At 45.7% G+C, this 24,293-nt stretch overlaps 1 protein-coding gene across 2 annotated transcripts in view; it reads right to left on the bottom strand.

Moving 5' to 3' along the window:
• Positions 1-24,293, bottom strand: part of CACNG2 (calcium voltage-gated channel auxiliary subunit gamma 2) — a 51,597-nt gene that overhangs the window by 3,640 nt on the left and 23,664 nt on the right. For both annotated transcript variants that reach the window (XM_005511278.3, XM_065047898.1), the window contains one exon: positions 1,664-1,747. In XM_005511278.3, the coding sequence (XP_005511335.2) occupies positions 1,664-1,747 (84 nt within the window). The remainder of the gene's footprint in view (positions 1-1,663; positions 1,748-24,293) is intronic.

Genomic DNA, 24,293 nt, shown 5'->3' with positions numbered 1-24,293 from the left:
CAGTGGGGTCCCTCTCTAGTCAAGTCTAAGACAGCAGAAATCCCACTTCACTCAGGAGTGACCAAAGTAGTCCTTTATTGGCTTGCCAAATCCTTCTTTGAACCTGGTTCTTTCTCAAAAAGGGCTCTGCCCTGGGGACGCCCATCAGGTCCTGACACTGGGCTGATTTTTATCTTCAGATCTTGTTTCCTCTGAGGGAACAGACCCATCCTTCCTGAGATGTTCACCCCCTTCCCCCAACTCTTCTTTCTGAAGTGCAGCTGATGCTGCAAGCAGCCTCCTCTCTCCCAAATAATTCTGCAAGAGCTGGTTTTTGCCCTCGGAGGCAGCCTGCATGGTTGCTGTGCCAAACCAGATCAAACCCTGGTCTTCAGCTCTGCTGTTCAGGAGCCACACAGTGATTAAGGGACCGTGCTGCAGAAAGGCATCTAAAGGAAGCAATCTCCCTGGGTTATTTACAGTTTACAGTGGATGAAGAACTGTTTGACAAACCAAGAGGAAGCAGCATAAGATCTGCCTCTTTTCACATACAAATGAGTCTCACAGAGCCTAAATTATCTCTCTCATCTCTGCCGCAGGGCTGGGTCTCCACATCTGGCTTGGAGCATGCCCAAATGACAAGGAGCAATTCTGAAAGACTCCCAGCCTTTGGAGACTTCTGATGCTTAACCTTGGGAGGTCAAAAGCTCTTATCTCAGATTTCTGAAGGGAGAAGTTCTCTTCTCCTGATGTCAAAAGGCATTGGGCTTCTGGAGGGAGAGCAGGATAGCAAGGTGGAAACCTAAGAAGAGGAGTGATCCCTGTTCAGCTGTGCTACAGGAGGAGCAAGGTCCTGCTTCTGGGGCAGGTGGAAATGCTCCAGAAGTGATCAGGGGGCAAGAGGGATCCCTTGTTATCAGGGAGGGCAACACATGATGTGGATCTGCCCTGCTGGCCAGGCTGCCTTCCCTGTCCCCATGCACAAAGCGGTGTCCCCACATGTCCCAGGAGGTACTCAGAGCTCAGGTTAGGTTTCCTTATGGAGATGCCAAGTTTCTGGGGTACAGCACCTCTCCTGGGGGCTCTGGGTGAGCACCAGGTCTTTTCTTCAAAGGGCTCTGACTGTCTTTAATTCTGCTTCGTGTTCCCACCACTAAATCACTAAAACCAGCAAAGATCAGATCTGCAGCCTCTGTAGGCAGGTGATGTTTAGGGAAAGGTGAAGAGAGAAATAGGTGCTCCTTGGACACAATCCAGCTAATTTCTTAAATGTGATGCAACTGGAATATCAGGTAAGGAAATATAAACTTCCTCTGCTTTAGGAGGACATGGACACACTCACACACGCTCACAGTGCCCCAGCTAGCCCAGTTCTGACCTTATGCTCAGTCAGCAGCTCTCCAATGGATTTAAGACTCTGGATTTATATAATAATTAATTTCCATTAATAAAAAATGTCACTGGTTGTTACTAGGAGTTCAAAACTTACACTGTCTCATGGGCAAGGCCACAGGGAGGTGAGAATGGAGCCAGTTTTGGAGGGTGGCGAGGTTCTGAGGTCACCTCCTCTGGCCTGTTGGGCCTCACAGGTCCCAGCATTTCCACCACCCTGCCCTCAGAAAGCAAAAGGCACCCGACGCTAGCACCTATGAGCCATTGCAAGGAGAAGGGCCTGCAAACTTACGGAGGAAATATTCTGCTGTATCGGCTTCATAATCTGCATCCTCAGGGAAGTGATCGATTTGCTTACACAGACCTTTAAAATTCCCTAGGGAACAAGAGAAAAAAAAAAAAAAAAGAACAAATGAGAACACCGAAACCTGCCTGGCAGGAACAGCTGCCCTCTGTGTCACCCTCTGTGCCTGCCCTGCTGTCCCCCCATGCAGCACACCCGCTCTGTTATGGATACCCATTACATGCCCAGGTGCTCTACTCACACACCTGCACCTGTATCTCCCTCTAATTTCCACAGGAACGTGGGGTTCACCATCTGGATCCAATCTGACACTCACCTAGCCCAGCACCCCCTCACCAGTGGCTCTGGGTGGCACGTGTGACTCCTGCTGCAGATGGACAGGAGAGCACTGCCTGCTTCTGAGGGGGGTGGCCTGGGAAGATGAGCCAGAGCTTGGGTCATGCTGTGAAGCACGAGGCTCGGGGTCACTTCCCTCAGCATCGACCAGTGTAACTGTAGGTGTCTGTGTTTCATGTGTTGTGGCCTCAGTATATCCCAGTATACAGTGAGATGATCAGGTTTGGGTGGAAAACCATTTCTTTCTCTCAGCTGTGAATATGCTGCCTATTCATTTCACGGGCAGGATACATTCCATTGTTCTAGTGCAGTAGGAGAAGGACAAAAGCTCTTCAATCTACTTTCTTTGTATGACAGCTTAGTTTTGCATACCTTTGTCAGGACTCCTCTTGTGTCCTCTCACAGACTGAGGGTACAAGAAGCTTGGTGCAAGTGTGTGTATACAGCTCAGCAGCCAAACACCCTTTGCACTGGGGGAGAAAAAATCTTCTGCCATAACTGAGGGAAGATTTATTCCAGTTGAATTCCAATGATCTTTCAGGTATTTGGGAATAGCTGGAAGAAGGACTGAGTTCAAAGAATTCTCCCCAAGTTTCTTCTTGAGGCCAAGCCTTTTGGGAGGCAGTGCTGAGCAAATAGCTGTAGAAGGCAGGTAAGTGGGTTCCTCTAGGTCAGCCCCCAAGCTTGGCTCCTTCTGCATCCAGCTGGCTTGTGTCTGATACTTCTGAAATGCCTTGATCCTTTAACTACTAGTTCAAAGAACTTCCATGAAGAAGCTAGAGACAGCAGGGAGGAATGTGTGTGTGTGTGTGTGCATTTAAGAGGTAAGTAATAGGAGAAGAAAGTAGGAGCAAAGCCTCTCCATGTACCTCTGAAGTGTTATTCCTACACTGAAACTGTGGGTTATGAAAGGAGGTTGTTAATCACCCATCCCAAATCCAGTTACCTCATTCAAGAAGTGTCTGCTTCTCAGCCATGCCTCTTCTGGAAGGAAAGCTTCATAGACAAGAACATTCCCTTGCCACATTCCCACCCTGCTACTTGCCCATTTAAATACCTCTGAGGAAGGCAAATACAGAATGATGGGGGTCCTTTCCCTTGCTTGTCCCTGGCTGCCTGGGGCCATCTGCCCCTGACAGACAAGCAGTTCATCACCCTGGCGCTTTGGCTGCAGTCACTGCTGTGTGGTGAATGTGAACACTACCACTCTCCAGGGCACTGGGGATGACTCAAGCCTCAGATTTCAGCTCCTCACCTAGCAGATCCTGGATGCTGACTGCCTCCTGCCTGTACGTGCTGGGGGAGTAGGCGAGCCCCCCAGCTGGAACCAGCCAGGGAGGGAAGAGGCTCTGCATCTGGAAACTCCCTCCCTCTGAGCCATCCTTTCCCTGATTCCACTCCTCTCTCTCTCCCTGACTCTATTTCTTGCTGTATTTGAGCTTGATTAATTCCAATGTGGAGAACCAAGCTGCTTGGGAAAGATGCTGAATCTTGTGCGGGATGTCTTTTATATGGACTTGTGTGGGATAGCTTGTTAGAGGTTCAGGTGCTTTGGCAGGGTGAACGGACATGCAGGCTCTTTGAAGATCTGCTGCTGGTGCTAAATGTCCAAAAGGCATTGCTGATCTGCCTCAGCAGGGTGCATGGCCATTGGGGTGTCCAGCCTTGGCTTGCTTAAAATGCCGAGGCATTGAGGGGCTGCCCTTCACCACAGGCTGATACAGTGCGCCAGGTTGTCGATCCCCCTCCCTGGCTCAAGCCTTCCAGGGTTCAGCAGGGCAGGGTGGGCAGCGCTGGCCCCACTTTAACCCCTGCTTTGTCTGTGACCAGCACAGAGAGCTGTGACTCTGAATGCTGACTATTTGCCTGTGCTGCTGCACCCTCTTCTCCAATGCCTCCTAGCTCCTCTGAGCGATGGATGGGGAAAGGATGCAGAATTTAGGTCATTAATGCGGTAACTGGGAATATGAGAGAACAAGATTCAGTTTGTGCTCTGCCACAGGCATGCTGTTAAAATCACTTTTCTCTGTCTTAGAGTCCCACCTCGTAAAATGGGGGTGACAGCCCTCCTCTGCCTTGTGCCATACGGTGACGTGTTAAAGAGGGCATGGTGTGGGTGCGCTGGTGCCAGCGGCTGTGCAAGCACATGGAATATGTGAGCGACGGATGGTGGCAGTTCAGAAGCCATCCCAGTGCAGGAAAGGCCTCAATGTCACACTTCTTGCTCCAAAGTCACTCGGCAATTCTCTGATGGACATCTGTGACCTGCTGAGATGGTGCAGCAGCCTCCCTGGCACCTGTGCTGGTGGAAGCACTGTGGTCACAGGCTGGGAGGGGGATGGAGCAGCTTAGCAGCGCTGCTGGGGTCTGACACAACAGCCTTTTCCTGTATGGCACGTGTAGTTTTTGCAGAGCTAGGAAGGGAAGAGCCATGTGCCACCCTATAGCTAACACTCCTGAATGCCTGAGCAAGAGCAAATAATCATTTGGGAGAGCATGTAGGGCTCGGAGAGTCCCTCAAGGGAGTAAGAGTGGTGTCTCCTCTGTACTTGTGTCCCTTTGCCCTTCCTGTTCTTTCTGACTTGAGCTATTAATATTTCATATTATGAACCCTGAAACAAGGAAGTGTTGAGCTCTCTGGGCTTCTCCTGCACGCCTCTCTGAAAAACAGAAGCCGTGTGCTTTCCACCTCCTCCCTGCAGCTCTCCCAGTGCAGTTTGGGCTCTCCCCTCATCCTCTTTCTCATACTCACCCACGAGATCTTCCTCCTGTTTCTCAGTCTCTTTCATTCATCGCAGCCACCTCCCTCTCCCTGGCATATTGGTGTGAGTATCCTTCGAGCAACCTGTTTTGGGATGTGCAGGCTGCAAAGGAGGTGGAAGGAGCTCTGATTTGTTCCAGGACAGAAAGGCTGGGCACTCCCAAGTCTGTGGAAAATCACAGAGCATCCCCCAAATCCCCTGGGTATTACTGGGAGTCTTTAGATGAGATGCCCACCATTTGCTTGTTGCCTGCCCAAGCTTTGGAAAATGCAGTCTGAAGGAGCTAGGACTGGTGCAACAGGCACCCCTCCAGTGCCTGGACTGGGACAGAAGTTCCTCAGCCAGGGCATTAAGAGCGGAGACAACCTGCCATACTGCCAGAAGGGACTGAATGTCTAAGATGCGTGAAAATCAACATTAACTGCACATTCAGCCCTCAGAAAGACCTCCTTCGGTGCGGCCAGGTCATCCTTTGGGTACATGCTGTCTATCCAGGACAGCTGGCAGCCAGCTCTGCTGCAGCGAGAGTCAGACCAAGTTACCCCCAATGAGAATCTGGCTCAGTTTTGCTGGTGATACAATTTATTTTTGTGCTGCTTTGTGCAGCCCTGTCTCTTTCAGAAGTCCTGCTTGCCTGCGGAGTGCAATCCATAGCAAAATAGTAAGTTCCAAAGAATGAAAAGCTACTCCCTTCCTGCAGGGTAGGAACACTTTTAAATGGTCAGGACTGTTCATATGAAAACTGGGTGCCAGAGGCAGAGGAAAAGACGTCCAAAAGGAGAGAATCAGACAAAGAGGAATGAGAACAGAAAGACCTGTTTTCCCAGAATGATTTGTGATATTTCCATTTATGGAAAAAAGCAATCCACTGAAAGCTTTCCTTCAGTCTCACTCTCTAATTTAGCAGAGGTTTTGGCATGGTGGCTTTTGGAGAAATAAATAGAGGTGGCTGGATATAGTTATTTTCTCTAAAAGCTCAGAAAGATGGCTTGGTGTTGGCCAAGGATTCAGTACCTCTTTCTGCCACACGTTCCCTGCACCATTTTAGGCAAGTCACTTAACCTCTCTCCTTTCGCTCAAAATGAGAATAACTGTATTTTCCTGCCTCAGGAAAATAGCCTGAGGATATATTTATATTAAAAATATGAAAGTGATCAGACACTGGAGTCATTTGGGCCAGATTATTCTCCCCATCCTCCAGTCCAAATGTAACGTGCTCATCTTTGATGTGACCTTCTCCCTCACAAACATGAAGGCTGTGCACATGTGAAAGACCTCCTAAATTCACACTTGTGATTCCCATCTTAGAAGTAATCCTCACTGCAGACTAACCATTTGCTGTCTACCCATTGGAATAAATGTAAGAAACCATGCACAAAGGGCATGTAGTCAGACACAGACGCAAACATTTCTTCTGCTCCAGGACTCTGGTTCTGAGCACAGTCCACTTGGTACTAGCTGGTGAAGTGGGGCTCAGAGCCAGACTCTGGGCTGGGAAGACAAATTCCACAGCTACATGGCAATCTGTCACCGTGTCTTACTTACATGTATTGTCAAAGGGCTTCCAAAGCAGGAGTGCAGGTTTGCTGGCCTTCTCAAAATTGACACTAGTGACACTGAGTCTCTCTGGGTTTTAATGCTCAATATGACATGAGTTCAAGAGGGAGGAGTGAGGTTTCATGAAGTGCAAAGGCAAGCATAGGAAATACCTTTTGACTACTCTCCATCCTTCCAAGAGTGAAGCTCTTGAGAACACTCATCATTTTGGGCATTTTGGGAGATTTGGAGCTGGTGAAAACCATGGTGGCAGGGAGCACAGACATCTGCTTTTACCCTCATGTTCCCAAAAGAAGGGGTGGCTTTTCAAAAGTGCTTGTTATCCCTCTTGGGAAATCTCTCCATAGATTGCACCTTACAAAAATTGGGCCATCTTTTCATTTGCCTCAGTACACACTTAAAGACCTTGGTTACAAGGTGTAAGGTTATATCTGCAAATGTAGCCACTGTGCTATGAGGGATAGTAATTTTAGGGCTTGAGCAAGTGCTGCTCTGACAGCTCTGACCCTGCATAGAGGCAGCTGGATGCTGTGGTGGCAGCAATACTTTTTTGCTCCAGTGGGTAATTTTAAAACCAAAGAGTCCACAGCTCTCCTTAGAGTAACTCAGTGGGGCATCAAATAGTGTCTGCGGGAGTGAGCCTGGGACCATAGCAGGGATCCCATGGCAACAAAGGACCATCAGAAATCTCACCATCTTCCCATCCAAATACAACGCACTTGCTTTGATATCACCTTCTCCAACATAAACATCCAGCAGTGCATATGTTAAAAAAACCAAACAAAACTCTAGCAACATAACCAGTATGTTGCATACATAATTCTCTCCTTAGGGAGAGGATAAAAGAACAAACCACATGTGACTGCTATCAAGCCCCATCACTTAATGTGCCACTGGAAATCATTCAGATATTGTGGTGAAGAAGCCTGTAAAAGAACTGATGCAAAATAGAAATTGATCTTATAACTATGAAAGAATATCCCTCCTGCCTTCAAGGTAGAACCATTATACCAGCTCTTCTCACCTTATTATTAATAATAATATTTAGTACAGCTGTTCCCAAGGATCGAATGATAAAGGGAGTTTACTGCAGTAAAAATGGTACAAACACTGCTGTACAGACCATTGCTGCCTTGATGAGCATGAAGGAAAGGGTATATCACAGTGCATTAGCAATCACCAAAGCTACAGCAGTAAAATGGCCTGATAATACCAATTCTGATGAGATGAGTTTATTCAGGAGATGGTTAATAAATAGAGATTCAGACACAGATGTACAGGGGAGAAAAATGTGGGAGAAGCCAATGTGGGGTAGCACTGAGGAGGAGATGATGAGGTGGAAGGAGAGAGGTAGAGTGAACAACCACCGAGCACTGGCGAGAGAAGTCCCAGCCAAGCCAAAACCAGGCTCCGGCTCTGCTCTTAACTCAGCTCTTAACTCCTCGCTTGCTCTCCCTCCCCGACAGCCATCCGGTGAAGGAGAGGGAATTAATGACAGAACAAGAAGACCCTACATGTGATATTTGGCTTCCCCCCCGCGAGCATCCTGGGCGGTGTGGGAGCGCAGACGAGCCTCCTGAGTCCCGCCCGGTCCCTGCAGCGCTCCCCCCGCTGCCGCTGCGGCTGCGGCGGCCGGACCCTGCAGCTGCTCCAGCCCCGACCCTGCAGCTGCTCCAGCCCCGACCCTGCGGCTGCTCCAGCCCCGACCCTGCGGCTGCTCCAGCCCCGACCCTGCGGCTGCTCCAGCCCCGACCCTGCGGCTGCTCCAGCCCGGGCGCTTCGCGTTTTCCCTCGGAAGCCGCAGCCTCTTCGCCTTCCCGCCCCTCTCCCCAACGCTGAGTAGCCCAGAGACTCTGCCTCGAAGCTGGCTATATCTCTTCCTTGTACGTGGGTGGAGATGCAGCGGTAGCAAAACCTATTATTAAGATTATATGAAGATTTCAATTTATAAACAACCTTCTTTTTTACAGGGTTGTAACTTTCAAAACAATCCTCGCTGTGGCTTGAATTTCCCCATGCTTTGTCATAGGCAGAGAGTGAGATTCGCTGGGAAAATTGGGCAAAGGCGCCTGCATGCATTTTGGTGCAAACACAAACCCGGCACGTTTGAGCTTTACAAGCTGAAACATTGCAAGTGGCTGGTTTTCAGGGACTGCTAGACATCTGTTCAAGTTATAGATGAAAAACCTCAACACAGCAATAATAAAAATAATTCAAAAAATCCTTTTTGCATACATCCAGTACACACATCTCCCCCAGCAAAAAAATTGCCTCTGTTTTCTAGACTTTGCTAGAATCAAGTCTGAGCTGATTTTTTATTGAAAATACTATTAAACACAAAAAGGTATTAGGCTTATCTAAATAATCAAAAGCTGTGGATAATTTTTCTCCTCCTAATGTATTTCTCACATTTCCTTGTTGTGTTGGCATTCTGGAATTGAAAATAGTTTTATATATATGTATATAACAAATGCATGTTATGATTTTGTACACGTGTCAATGAAATATTTTTTTTCTAATTTTTTTCCAGTGTGATTCAGTGAATGTGTAAAGCATTGGCAATATCTGATTTCTCAGCAGAGAGGTTAGAAACTGTTTCTACAGTTGTTAGAATGGCTAGTGTCACTCTAGGTAGGAAAAACATCTGAACTTTATGGCATATGAGCCCTACTGGATAGTTTTCAAGGTATATCAGATGAGTTGGTAAAAGCTGTTGCCTTTGCCTTGCAAGAAGATGCAGAACTGGTCTTATATGAGCGAGGAATCAGAAAAATAATTGAGAAAAGGGTTTGTAAATAGTTGTGCTCAGATATTTTAGCATGACCTTGGGTCTTAAACCTCAGGAGCACAATTTAAGTGTTGGAGCTGCTGGAGTGGAAGGTGGAAAAGTGAAGGCAGAAGCTGATCAGGACATGGAGAGAAGTCCAAGCAAAACAGAACGGGCAAGCGAAATAAATCAAGATATTACAGGGGATTAAAAAAATAAATCTGGCAATTTGTATGAAGAACATTTGTGTGTGTGTGTAATGAGTCAAATGTGACACTACAACTGTGAGCCAAGTGACAGGAAGGGTGATGCAATTATCTGCAGTGAGAGAGAAATGATGTTCATGGGGTGTGGGAGGAGAAGAGATGCTCTGTAGCTACTACAGGCAATTCCAATCCACGACTGCACATCCAGATGTCAGTGGAAGGGAGATACTAATGGAAACATGGAGGGAATGGGGTGGATGGGATGAAGGGAGTGCATAAGAGCTGTTGCTGCTTCTTTTCTATTTTTTTTTTTTTTTTTAATCACAGCAACAATATTGTAACTAGGACAGGTTTTGCATATAGGGTTACGGCATCAAACTCTCAGAAATCAAAGCATGTAAACATCATCCTAGCTGGATGAAGACATAGGGACTGAACTATCTGGAACTTGAACTCAAAGACACAGAGCTCAGGTGGGTTAGTCTCTCCCCAGAAGTGAACAGAGGAAATTAACGTGCCGGAAGATTTATCTTTCAGCTCATCCTCTTGGGCTGCATTTTTCTTCTTAGATATAACTGTATTGCTGTTCTGTGATCTTGCATCAGAAGACGGAGCCCAGCTCATCTTGTACAGTAAGTCATGTTTTGGGTCAGTAGTGAAGTTACCATGCCCAGGCATGGATTTATCAGGCAAGAAAAGAGGGAAAACCAGCCCTCCTTATGCTGTGAAAACTGGTCTATGCAGTCTAGGACACAACCACCAGCTGTACAGTGCCTTGGTTCAGAAGTACCCTTACCCCAGTGGGAATTTGGGCTTGGCTATTCCCAAACTCCGAATCTGGAATCTTGCAGTTGTAATGCTGTGTTCACAAGCTTTTTTTTAATGCAATTTCCTTAGTCATTTTTAAATTACGAAAATGGAGAAAAGACAATTCAAATCTTTCATCTCCAGCTCCGCACTGCATTTGTCTTTGACATATCCAGCTGGGTCTATAGGGAGACGCTGTCCTCAGTTAAACTGGTGTAAATCTAGTGTGACTCTGAGCTGCTCCTTCAGCAGATGTGGTCACAACCAAGAAAGGAATTAGGCTTGCAGCTGTTAATTAGCTTATGAAGTATGTGGTGTGCTTTAGGGTCCTTCAGGATGCAAAGTGCTCTATGAAAATTATTATTAGTTATTAATAATAAAAATACCCGAGAACCCCAGGGAAATAATCCGAAGAATGGAGCAAGTCAATGACAGAGGCAGATTTCAATCCATCCTCCCTCTTCTGTGCCACTTTAGCTCTCTTCTTCCTTCTCCTCCAAGGCTCAGACACACTGAGGGAGAGACCCCCATCATATGTGTTTAGCAACCTGGCAGTCTTGGCAAGTTTCCAGTGTTCTCCTACACAACATAATCAGCCTGCAGTAGGAACTCTCAAATCTGTACCTAACTGACAGCCAGCAGTAGAAATTTTGGGGAACAGCAGGGCGTGGGAATTCCTCAGCTTGCTTCCCATAGGAAAACTGCAACCCTGCCTCGTAGTCCTCAGGGTCTTTTATATCATTGCCCTCACTGGCTCTGGGAAAAGGATAAGGTAAGCAGGCACCACTCGCTTTCTGTAACAATCTCTGGGTGAAAATTGGGTGTCCGGCTATGGTTGCCTGAGTTGGGGTGAGCGGGTCCATTGGGGATGCACAACCTGCTTTGGCTATTCCAGCCCAGCAGATGAGTACAAAGTCTATTTTAGGCAAGGAAATAGAACAAGGGAAAGGCTGGGTTTTCTCTAGCACTTTTTATACCCCAGGGAACCCAAAGACCTTCATGCAACACTGAGAAAGATCCCCCAGCGTGGTGGCTCTGCAGACGAGCATGGCAGCCATTACGTGCTCACTGAGCTTGCACAGGCTTTGCCCTCGGAGAGTGGAGGCGGCTTTACCCTGGCAGGGAATATTGGTTATCCTTCACTCTGTTCAGAAAGCATGCTGGGATTTTTGTTGTCCCTTCAGGCAGCCCACCAGAGATGTCCAGGAGGGAACTGGGCATAGGATTTCCTTGGCAGAAAGCCCTGCTGACTGCAGTGCTTCAGGATGAGCTGAAACGTGCAGGGCCATGTTCTCGTGGAGCTTTTCTGCCTTGTGCCCTTTATGCCCTGAAATGCACCACCTACAACCAGAAAATGAAACCTCTGAGGAACAGGTCAGGACTTTTCTAATTCTGCAATTTCCTCTGGCAGTCTCTGTGTCTTGCCTTGCAGCACCGATGTTTTGGGAGAAGCCCAGCTCAGAGCAGCTGCCGAGCTGAACCAGGGCTACCCAGTGCTGTGCTCTGGGGAGCACCGTGGGATGAAGCGAACATGAATATGGCAAACCCCTTTAGGATGCTCACCCCCAGTAAAACCACCCCTGAGCTGGTCCTCACTCACAAAATGATCTAAAGCCTCCCAAATGCTTCTTAAACAATAAAGAATAAGATACTGGAGGGAAGACAGGGCAGGAAGAGTGGATGGCTGACCTGATGTAGAGCAAGCCCCTTCTCACCAGCAGCTGGGGAGGGAACCACTGGTGTCCTAGAAAGGGGAGGTCTCTGCCTTGGCAAGTCCCTGGGGTGGGGACACCCCCCATCGCAACCCCTTCCCAGTCAGCCTGAACACTGAATCTAAACGTGGCTTAATGCTTTTTCTTGTATTTTCCAGCTATCCTGGGATTTGGGATTTGAAGAGTTGTGTGGCTTGCATGTATAGGACCTGAATACTTCCAGGCTTCTGCTTCCATGGGATTATTTTGATGTGATCGCTGGCAGGGCAAATATCTGGAGTAACAACTGGACTGATCTGTGAAAGCTGTAGGAAAGCAGTGCCCTCTGTGCTAAAAGAGCTGGGACACAGAATTTGCTTTGTTACACACACAAAAAAGCCATCATGTTTATTTTTGACGTGGGTTGCTGGAGTGCAGAAAGTGTTGGTAAACACAGTCTATATCCCACAGGGCTGAGCAGGGTAGCTGGCCCGTGTGAGTCTGATCAAATTGCTCTAGCACAGCTATGCTGCGGCAGCTCTCAGTGTCTCCAGACGAGCTGCTGCTGTTCCAACTTGCTGCTTTACTCATAATCCACATCAAACATTAGGTGTTAAAGCAGATATTGCACAGATTTGATTTTAGGTCCCTTTTTATACAGCTGAGCAGAAAACAAATGCTGAGCCTTGAGAGTGCTGTTTGCTTTTAGAGGCTGCTATTAGAACATTAATAATTTTATTATTGCTGTTTCCACTGGGTTGCAGGTACCACAGTGATTTACAAGAAAACAAAGTGATTCGGCTTTCTCCTGAAGTGCTTACAACAAAAGTTAGACTTCAGCACAGCACTGGGCTTGTTTAGCAAGCAAACAGTGCCAGCAGGGTGTTCGGAAGAGGGAGGTTTATAGCAGCACAGTATCATGAGACATTTATGGTTGTGTGTGCGTGTGTATGCCATTAATTTATGCTGGCTTTTAAAAAGAAAACCATGGAGGGGATCAGTGTGCTAAATTTAAGGATGATGCCCCCAAGAAAGGTGAGCAGGGGTCAGCAAGGGAAGGATGATTTGGAAAGGAAGAGCATGAGACTACCCGTGGAACAGCCAGAGAAGGCATATGGGGGAGCAGGTACTGCTGCTCAGTCATAATAACCCCTTTGAAGCTTGACTGCAAGCCGTGCTGCTGCACCAATATTTTTTCATCCATTGAGCACGTTAATTTATTACAGAGGAGTCTGTAGGTGTGAGCTGTGTGCTAGGGCTAATCTCTGAAGCGTTTTCAGCTCCTTTACACATAACATTACTCTTGCGTCCTGGGGAGGAGGCTATTCATAATGGAATAAAATTTACTCGCAATACCAGACTAGGGAATATTATTTCTAATGTGATCTGGTCCAGTTACACTCAGTTAGAAACCTGAAAGGCTGTTTCAGGGTTTTGAATCATGTCCAAGCCAGGTACCAAGCCACCTTCTGTGGCCAAAATTATGTTACTTGGAGACATGCCCACCAGAGCTTCTCACACCAAATCCTACCTCCCCACTTACCCCACATGGGGGGTAATGTATGTCTCAGGACTGAAACTTCCCTGCTTTAATGTCTGTAAAACAAGAGCTTGCCTCCTAAAGACTGTCAAAACCAAACTCCTTCCAGATTGCCTCACTTTTCCTTGGAAAGGTTACCAGTTCTCCACTGGAGTCACTGGCCTGAAATTCCAGCCCCTTCCTCAGTTTCTATTTTAGTGCTACAGCTACAGCTACAGCACCCTGTGAAGCAACAACAAATCTTGTCCTGCACCTTAAATCTTAATCTCATTATTTCACCTTCAAACTAGAGTTGCCAGTCAGGAAATGTACCCAGATCAAAGAATGTCAAGCGTTTTAGTCTCAGCTTTGTGTTTGTCTCCCCATGAGTAAACCCCGCTTTTCATCCATGCTACAGCCACTGCTGAAAGTCTTTCTGTCTTGAAGTTAGTCGGAGTTTTTCAATGTAAATTTGTTACAGGGATACAGAGACTTTGACCTGATCACCTGAATCACATATGAATAAGGTGAATACCTGGACTATTGGCATACTGACAATTTCAGTGCATCTAAATAATGGTTTTGGTCTAAAAAAAAAAGCCCTTTAAAAGTCTTTGTCCCACCACAGTGTAGGGCAGGAAGCTTTATCATTTCAGAGTTTTGTGGGACAGGAAAATAATTCTCCATGTTTTTCCAGCCTGGTCTCTGCATCTACCTGTCTTCATGTCAGCTACCATGCACCTTACTTGACGTATGTTTCCAGCTTCTCTTTGGGTCCTGATGGCACAGCTGTGGCTGCTGAAGGCACAGCTGGCCAGCTGTTCTTGGGGCACTGCTTGTCCACTTAACTCTACCCACAGTTTCCACATCTCAGTCTGTCAGTCTGTTTCTTCAAAACCAACCTCTGAGATACATTGTGCACCATCAACTTGTCCTCTTGGACCTCTTGATCAGGACAACCTTGGAAGGCTGTGGTCTTGGTTTTGCCAAGCCAATATTAAAGTCATTTCAAACCCAAACATGAAATTCAGTTTGTGCATTAATCTCTGGTCCAAACTATCTCTCTCGGAGCCACTTGTAGTGAACACCAAAATTAGTTTTGGTCAAGGTAGAACCAAAACCATATGGATTTTCCTCTCACTTCCTCTGTGACATGACATAATAAACTCACTGCGTAAATGCCTCTTCAGGGCTGCCCTCCATCTCTACTGAAGGGCTTCTCTTTTCATGCAGTGCACTTCATGGTGTGCCGCGGAACAGAATCAGTTAATACATCAGAGCAAGAATGAATGACTTTGCCTAACCACCGGCATCCTGTAATAAGCCCGTCACTTGGAGATTCCCCTGCGGGGGGGAGCAGAGAGAGCATTTCTTGACTAGCTGGAAGCCCTGTGTACAGAATACCTGTGGAGGCTGGCAGGCAAAGTGAGTGAGCTGGGACTGGATGCCTTCCAAGCATCAGAGCAAAACTGAGGCTTTCGATGGAGGATGCTAAATTTTGACAACAGGAAAGAAACAGATAGACAAAGGGTGAGTGGGAGGGGAAAGCCTTTCCCTGCTAATGCTGTCTGCTTGTAGCATTATGCATTATTATGTATTTCCATATGCCATCATGTGTACACAGTATTTTGCTGGCAGCTAAAAAGGCAGAATCTTGCCCTCAGGATTTCACGGTACAAAGACCCCACCCTTTGGGGCACTAGCAAGCGAGGATGCTCAGCTCCTCAGAAGAGGCTTTGGGCAGCTGTTAGGCAGCAACTACAAAGCCTGGATCCTGCTTTTGGTGAGGTCAGCGGGAAAACTGTGGGGACAAGATTAGGTCTGAGACGTGCCGGCTGGAATGAGAGACAGAAGTGCCTGAGAAAGGTCACAAGCTGAGCTATGGCATGTTCATGTCTTCTTTGCTCCTGGCTTTGGCCGGATATCTCTGAATCATTCCTAAAGATGTAATATAGTAAACAAAGTTAATAGTCAGAAGGGGCAAAGCTTGCCAAGGGCATAGGAGAAGTGGAAGTCATTAAGGCAGGGAGACTAGCTGCAGTAAATGAGTCCTGCAGGCAGGCAGGAGGGAGGGGGATAAGGTTGTGCGGTGAAAGGAGGTGAGATGGCAGCAGGGGAGAAGGAGCAGAGTCATGGCTGTGGGTGAGATGGAGGGAGGCTGGGAAGGGGGAGATGTGCTGAATGAGCACCGGGTCGGGTGGGAGAGGAAGGAGAGATCCAGCTCCGACAGAGCCACGTGAGGCCTGGAAGATGAAATGAGGAACTGAACTTTGATGTAGAAGGAGACTGGAAGTCGGCATGGGGATTCGAGAAGAGAGAGTGACACAAGTGGAACAGCAGGTAAGGAAAAGATAATGTAGCTGCTGCACGCTGGGTGTTTTAGTGTGAGTATTAAGCCTCCCCTATAGTCCTGCTGGGCCTCTCCGGCTCTGAGAATTGAGTGGGTTTATGCTTCCCGATCTGGTCTAAACAGCTTGGTAAAGCATTGTCTCTATATTGGTTTTGCCTAATCAATCAGCCACACGTCAGGAACGTTACTTTGTGAGGGAAGTGGGTTGAAGGGAAAGGGCTGCCCTTGAGGGGTGGGATGGGGTCCCTTACAGCAGAAGAACAGCATGGCACTGAGGGGATGGGGATCTCCCATCCTGGCCTACTGAGCATTACTATGGAGAGGAAAGCAGTGGGATGTCCTCCAACATCAAGACCTGGCCAAAAGGTGACCAAGGGGATAATCCCAGCAGTAGAGCATTTCCCACACTCTGCAGGTTCCCAAAGAGATCAATACTGCTGACTCTTTTGTTTCTTGCAGCTCCCCTGGATCGTGTCCTACCAAGGGTAGTTCCTGCAGGACAGAACTGCCAGCGTGAGCAAGAAACATTCCTGTTCCTGTGGCTCCCTCCTGGGAGAAGCTGCATCTCCCATCTCTGATGCTCTGAGTAGACCTTATGTCTTCTTTTTTTTTAACAGCTTATCTCTCCTTTTACTCCTGAAGCAATTTTCTGCATGTGACTTTCTTCTAATTTTTTACCTCCTGTGATCTTTCAGACTTCTTACAGTCTTTGCTATATTAGGCCAGTTGTGGTGACTCCTCATGCTGCCCCTTCCCTTTTCTTCTCCTTCCTTACCAGCTATTGGCATGCAGTTTCTCACCTTCAGCTTCCTCATTTCTCAGACTCTGTCTTAAGAAGCCAAACTTTTCCATCGCTACCCACTGCTGCCTTGCTTGATTTGCACCAATTCCTGTTCTCTCTGCATCTCAGAACTACACTAAACCTTTGATTCCCTTCAAGCATTCTTCCCACATGCTTTTCAGTGCTCATCTGCAGTTTGACTGGCTCCCTCCTTTCCTCTTTCAGTCCATTATGGCAATACCTGCAGTGCTGAGTTAGTCTCCATTTCTGTCCAACACAGTCTACATTAAAATCCAAAACCAAACCAGAATCCATGTGAGATTTTCTTCATGATACTTCTTCGAGTCTCTGGTTTTCAGACACTTGGGAAATACCTTCATAAACAACAATATGAATACCTCATCCATGTCCAGCAGGAGACTTAGGCCAGTTTATTAGTCTCTGTTTCTGCTTCACCTTTGTTCCTCAAGCCACTCTTAGCCCTTCCTCTCTATTCCTCTCACACTGGTGTTCTGCCCAGAAAACCCATGTTGTTCTCACTTCCTAACCCTTTTCCAGACAAGTACAATATACTTTTTTCAATCACAGATTGCTGTGATGTAACCCACTTAGACTTAGAACCACCCTTTCCTGAGCCTTTCTCATGCCTCTCCTCCTACTCTCTTTGCAGCCCTGGAAACATCTGACATAATTCAGTCGCTCAGGAAAACAACTACTTCTCTTGACCCTGGTACCTCTCATCATTTAGGCCTACCTCCTTACTCTGGCTTTTTACTTTACTCCTGTTTCCAGTAATTCCTCAGCTCCCAGTACTCCGCTCAGCTCTTTGAAAATAAGCCATTATCTGCTGTGTCCTCAGGCTCCTCCATCGGCACCGCTGTTCCATTTAACAAGCACCCAGAGCCTCCTTATTCTTCATAGCGCGCTTAAGAGAGTCACTCCCTCTTATCTCTCCTACATGACTATCCTCGTCCATTTTCGCTGTAGGTTCATGCAGACCGTAGTGCAGGAATCTAATGATCTCCTTTCTGCTAATGATACCTGGTCCCATTCTTTTTTTAGTTTGCGGCAGCCTCATGAAATGGTTGCCCACTCCACTCATCCTGGGGTATTCATTGTGATGAAGGTATTCTGGTTTCTTTGCAGCTGCTCAACTTTCAAGCAGTTCTTTGGACAGGAATGCCTCTTCTGTGCTGGCATCCATTCTCCAGGGGTAAACGATCCTTTAAATAATTTTTTAATAAAAACTAGAATAATACTTAACATTCATACCACTTTTCATCCATAGACGTCAATTCGTTTTGCAGAATCAGTAAGCATCATTTTCTCCATTGTAGAGATGGAAAAGCTGAGTCACAGAGATACTAGGGCCAATATTTTCAAGAGTTCATTCATTTTATGCATCTTCATTTCTGGGAACCCAGTCTTAAATAACTTAACCTAATTGCTTCACCGTAGGACTTGAAAGGGAGCAGGAGGTCTTCAGCACCTTTGAACAATATGGAATAGAATAGTAGGTGCAAAGTATCTCATCTGAGGCACTGACAAATGAGTACCTATGAAAATGTGGTTGTATACCATCTGATCAAGACCACACAGAACTCAGTTACTCCTGGCATCAAGAGCCAGAGACCTCCATTCACGAGGATACTGCTGCTTCAGGGTTTTCTTTCTGCCTTAAGTGGTGGAGCGATGTGATAGCGCAAAGCATCAGCGTATTTTAGAAGTTCATACTGTGACATATCCATACTTACCAGTTGTTTTTTTTCTGTGAGAAAGGGAAAAAACAACCCTGCCCTAAAAGAATCAGTGTTCTAGCATCTAGGCATGAAATTGAAATGATGGAAACTGGTTCAAAATTATTCTCACTCAGCGAAGGTTTTACCCTAGTTTTCCTATATTCTAGATGAGTTGATTAATTATTTGGCTCTTCTAATTGCCTCTTCTCTTTGTCTCCTTCTGACTAGTCATCTCATCTCAGATCTAAGCAACCTTTTCCGCTGAGACTAGAAAGTGTGTTCCTGCAGAGTGTCAGCTTCAACAAACTGACATTCACAGACAAAAAATGTGTTCCAGTAAGAAATTCCTATGAGCTCTACCAGCTGCTTTAATGTCAATAATACTCAAATGCACATACTTTTTGTAACTGCATTGGCTCTTCCCTGCTTACCTGCAGCCTCTCTTACCTCAGAAAACTTCTGAATTTCCATCAGCTTTTCCCACCTAGCTCTTTCACAAATAGAACAGTTCCTCTTAATCTAAAATGTTTCAAATAATCTATATTTCTTCCCTTTGAAACCAGTTCTGCATATGTTGGGCATAACCTGGGCATTTTTGTGAATTTTTAACACATCTTGCCTACCTAGGTATGTCACAACAGCAAATCTACCAGTCATTATGTCTACAGCACAGTCTGACCTTTCAAACGTTGTTACTCAGGGCTTTTCCAAATATGTGCACACAACTAAACACAACTGGTGTCACATCTTTGCCTGTTCTTTTCGAACTCTTGGTTTCCCATACATTTCAAAGCAAATTTTCAAATTTCTCTCCATTTTCCAAGCTGATTTGCTCCAGTTTCTGCCAGTACTCTCATTTCTCTGCTAGCACCAGCTTTCTCAGTGTCCTACAGCTCCAGCTGTCGAAATATATTTTTCCAGTATATCTTCCTTGGATTCCATCTCTCTGTTTTTTGGAACTTCTCACTCTTTCCTCTCTCTCTTGATTTTGATTGATCTCAGATTTGTTTTCAACTGTTTTTTAAAACTTCAGTCTTCTATTTTTCCACTGCGAACCTAGGTCAGCCTGCATTTTTCCAGCACACAGTACAAATGTTGCAAAAGACGGGATTGAGAAGCAATATAGAAATACAATTCCATGCATGGTCAACAGAAACCCCTGCTCTCTTTTGAAGTGCCTGGGAGATATTCACTCCTTCAAAACTATTAACCTTCATTCCCATCTGTTTTAAAATATTTCTTGGAGGAAAATAATAATTACCCTTAATTTGTTTGTTGATTGACATTTTTTGACAACACAAGGGCAATTCAACCTCTGATTTGTTTGCTAATCCATTTCTGCCAGCATTGCTTAAAGTACATGAGATGTGAAATTCAATTCTTTTCTGACTGGACACATATACAAAATCACTTTTATCCTATGCCATCAGCTGGAAATGGAAAATGTTTTCATTTTCATTGCCTGCCCTCTTCCCCCCGCCAAAGGAAGAACATATCAAAAATATGCCCAGAGAAACAGATACTTTTGCAGCTCTTGTCATCGTGTGTAAATTCTAAGTTTCCCTCAGACTAAAAATTTCCAGTAGCAATTTGGTAGTAGCTTTAACTCATTAATAGTAGTGCCTCATCAGAGTGAATACTTTTTGATTATAGATTCAATATTTGCTTTTACAAACTTGTTCACATAAATGTTGCCATTTGAATGAAAATCCGTGCCAGTAAATATGTTGTTAGGACAGTCACAGAAGGCAGACAAATGGAGTGGGAACACAATGGAAGCAAATTTGTTTAAAGTAAACTGAATGAACACACACAAATATTTTATGTGTTATTTACTAACATGTATCTCCTTGCCCACCTGATAACCACCATGTAATTTTTGCAACGTAAGATACAACATCCTGACAACAAGCACATCAGAGCACAACTTGTCCCTTCAAATGGTAGGAGTTCACCAATGATGTGAGATGTGACATGCCAACTTTTCATTAAAAGGTTAGTCCTAGAGGCTGCTCCAAAATTCAGGTCACATAGATACACTGTTCATTACAAGTGCGTGTATACACTCGGTCCTGGTTTGACTGCAACTGCAGAATTGCTTCTTGATGAAATAAGCTATTTAACAAAGAAAATGTGACTGGAGAATCAATACTTAAGGATAATGATAGGTAGAGAGTATGAATTGCTACCTTCTCCTGGTGGAAATACATCAGCTTTCTCAATTACTGGTCTGCCCAGCTATGTTTCTTTACTTGGCTGCTCCAGGAACACTACTGTTGTAGTACAGGGTAGTCTTACAGGTACTATTAGGAGCACCACATCACTATCCTGTTTATTGGGCAGCAAGGGACGAGTGCGGGGGAGTCCAGCGGTAGTTAAGATAGTTTAAGTTGTGTGAGTTATGTGCTGGTGGAACAGAGAAAATGACACATTACAGCAGCTCACACTGCCTCCAATTCACTCAGCTCAAGCTGTGAATGCAGCCAAATGTATAAGGTTTGCTGGCATTTTTATTAGTTATAAAATCCCATATTTTCCATTGGAGCCAGTGAAATGGCTCTTGTAGCTTGCTGGATGAAAGGCCTTTGCTCCTGAACGGAGAAGTCCTGAAATTAAATCCCAGACATTGTGTACAGTGAAATGGCTGCGGTGCAAAGTAATGGCTGCAGGTAAACAAAGCTGGTATTGGTGACTTATATTGCAAACATTGGATGAACTGTTTAAAAGAGAGATAACAGAGATGACAGTGTCACATCTAGCTCCAGATCAATCATGCTACTCCACCATTACATGCCTAACATACAGATTATAAACCAGCTATAAAACTGATAAGCAGCCCTGGGAATCACACACGTTTCAAAACCAACAAAACACCAAGCACTCATCTACCATATGTAGCGCAGTGACAACTGTGCCACAGGGCATACTAGTGAATACAAGCAAGCAAATTTGGGGCTGTTTGCAAACTCATTTGACTGGGTTCCTCTGGCTGAACTGCATTAGGCTTGGAGTACAATATCTCTAACATAGCCCCATTTCCTAGTTGTCCTGGGCAATCAGCTCCAGGAAAGAGGGATTAATAGTAACCCATACATATGCATACAAGGAATTACAGGAGGTGGCAGTAAAGAAGAGACACCTGCCACCAACGCAGCCAGCACTACAGCAAAGGGAGAAGCTTCTGACCATACAAGAGGCCCAAGCTGTTACCTGGGGTCTGCACAAAGCTGTTTGCAGCCCCATGGCCGGTGTCTCTGAAGCATCAGTGTGTGGCACCACCCAGAGGTGCAGCCTCTCTGGGGAGCCTAGAGTTTGGGAAGGCTCCTCTGGCTGCAGGTTTGACTGCCCTGACTGAGCTGGATCCAACAGGCCAGCATAAAGCCTTTTTTTGTGTGTTCGTCTAACATGTATCACAGTAGGAGATGCTGCTGTATGAAATAGTTACTGTTTCTAATTACAACCCACGGTTTTCCAGAATGGCGGCACTGGCTGACAGGCGTTCACCTGGTCTCAGATTGCCTCTTACTGTGTTTCTCATCCTCTCATTTGTCCAGTAGACCATTGAACTATTGAGCAACCCTGGCTGACACAGTTTTGCAGCTGAGGCCTATAGCAGTAGATCCTCAGCACATGAGGACTATGATCCCTTTGCACATTTAGGAAAGAAAAAAAAAAAAAAAAGCAGCTTTTAACTGAAACAGCTAAATTGCTTGGTGTTGCGCTTAAAACTTTGCTGTCAACTTTACAGTGCATGATGAGAGTAGTATATTCCCTGAGCTGCTGTAAAATTTCCTGAACAAGGAGGCAAATAAATAGGATTTCAGAGGAATATTTTTCTCTAACAGAGTATTTTACCTCAGTGCAGGAATCCAAATCTGGGAGCATCCATGATGACCAGACACAACTTCACTGGGTTCATACACCCACTCTTACTCCTAGGACTCTGAGGATGGCCCAAGTGGGTTATAGATGCAGTGATTTCTCCAGCCTAACCCTTTACCAACAGAACAGGGCATAAGTTCCTGTTACATGCACAGAAGCCTGTGAGAGATCATTCACAAAGAGGAGTCCACTCATGTCCAGGACAGAGAGGAGCCCCATGTGCATCTGACTGCAGGGACTGGAAACAGGGTGTGTGGGATTTCCCTTACTGGTACAGAGAAGCATCAGATATGTTCCTACAGGTTTGCAGCCTCCAATGTGCACACAAGTGAGGTCCCAAGGAACTTGATACTGCAGATTACATTTTCTTACATCTCTTACTCTCTGGCTACTCTCTAGTTGTTGTGATAAGGTAGATGAAGCACTGCTTTCTCTCTACTTGTCTGCACCACCTAGGAAAAGTCATACAAGGTGTTTCCTTTGGTTTTCTTACAAGTATATGTCTCAAGCAGGGCTTACAGCTTATATTGATTTGAGATCTAAGACAGGCTGTTTTCAGTTCTTGATCAGTACCTACTGAGGACTGCTAGAGTGAGGTACTGGGATAAGTTTCAAAGATGTTATGTGCAAACCACCAAGACCAAAATATTAATTTTTAAAAAGCCATATGATGCCTCTGGAAGTTCGGGCATGGCTGTTCTTCAGTAATATACCACATTCATTTGAAGTTCTGTTGGGATATAATATCAAACCTGGCCCTGTCTGGATAAAGCCATGTGCAAACTGGCTTGCCCTCACAGCTGACCCTGCTTTGAGCAGTAGTTTGGACTAGAGACTTTGTGAGGCCCATTCCCACCTGAATGCTTTGGTTATCCTATGATTCAAACCTAACTAACACAACTGTTTGATTGACCTTTTCTTTACCAACACCCCCTGCCCTATGTTTGGAGGGCGTATATAAACAAGCACAACTGGAAGAGAAAGTCAGTGCTAAGTCATTGCAAAGCCTGACAAACTGGTGGTAAAATACATACACGGTGTGATAATGGCCAGACTATAAATACCTACAAAGCAACTGTAAAATTTCATCCTACCACAGCATCCAGCAGTTGAACTTGTGTAACAACTAGAACTTACAAGGGGCAAAGGAATCAGAGTGAAAAAACTTTTATAGGGAAAAACAGACTTTCCCAGACTGGCAACATATTGACAGACTTCTGTCAGTGCATAATATATTAAAGTAAAAGAAATCTGCATGCTAGTCTAAACACAGGAAAAGGATGAGTGCTCCAGCTGATCCACCTCATTAGCTGGTCATGATGCTCTTCATCACTGGTAACCCTCTGATAATATTTTGGGATGGAAACCCAGGCTTCACCGAAGATTTATGGCGCATTATTTTTTCCAACTTACCAGTGAAAATGAATCAGAGAAAAGGACTGAAACTGAACGCTAACTCAGGCCAGGAGCAATGGATCCCACCATATTTGCAAAGTGCTGTGCACAAAGCAAGAAATTGCATTCCTGAAATCCTGATGAAGCAGTTTCAACAGCCAAAAAGCAACACACTTCACTAGATATTGCTGCATTCTGTCGGAAAGTAGAAAATCAACTTGTAATTGCAACAAGAATCCAAAATCCATTGACTCTTAAAGCAGCAGCAAACCTGAAGTCCTTCCCTCTCCAGCCCTGGGCAGAAGGTGTCCTCAGAGGCAAACCAGGTCATTTCCAGGCACACACTTGCTTTAGGAGAGATGACTGGGATTATTAGTTCTGTTCCTTCTCCAGTGGGGCTTCTACAAGTTCATTGCATCACAGCCGTGATGAGACCAGTGTAGTCAATGAGGTCATGACTGCAGTTACCTTGGATCTTCGAGGGTCTCTGGGGAACTGTAGCCCTTTTCTCTAGGAATGCAGCTGCATGCTTTCAACCTGCATTTATCTTACAAAGCAGTGTGTCTTGAATCGAAGTTCTGCACAACAGGATTCTTCATAATGGACTTGACAAATCTGGGGCAGTGCATAGAAAATCTCCCTGCAAGGGAACAGATTCAGGTGCACTGACACCGATTTTTACTCTTCAGCAGATGGAAGGCTATTTGGAGGTTGAACACTGAAGATGGCGTTATTGCCAAGACTTGCACCCTGGGGTGGAGGGGAAGGGAGCTGTCAAACAGAGAGGTTATGCTGGTAAGAAACTCCCAGACCACTCCAACTCCAT

This window comes from Columba livia, chromosome 1 (genome assembly GCF_036013475.1).
Source record: "Columba livia isolate bColLiv1 breed racing homer chromosome 1, bColLiv1.pat.W.v2, whole genome shotgun sequence".
Classification (NCBI taxonomy): Eukaryota; Metazoa; Chordata; class Aves; order Columbiformes; family Columbidae; genus Columba; species Columba livia.
This window is presented reverse-complemented; position numbering and strand designations above follow the sequence as displayed.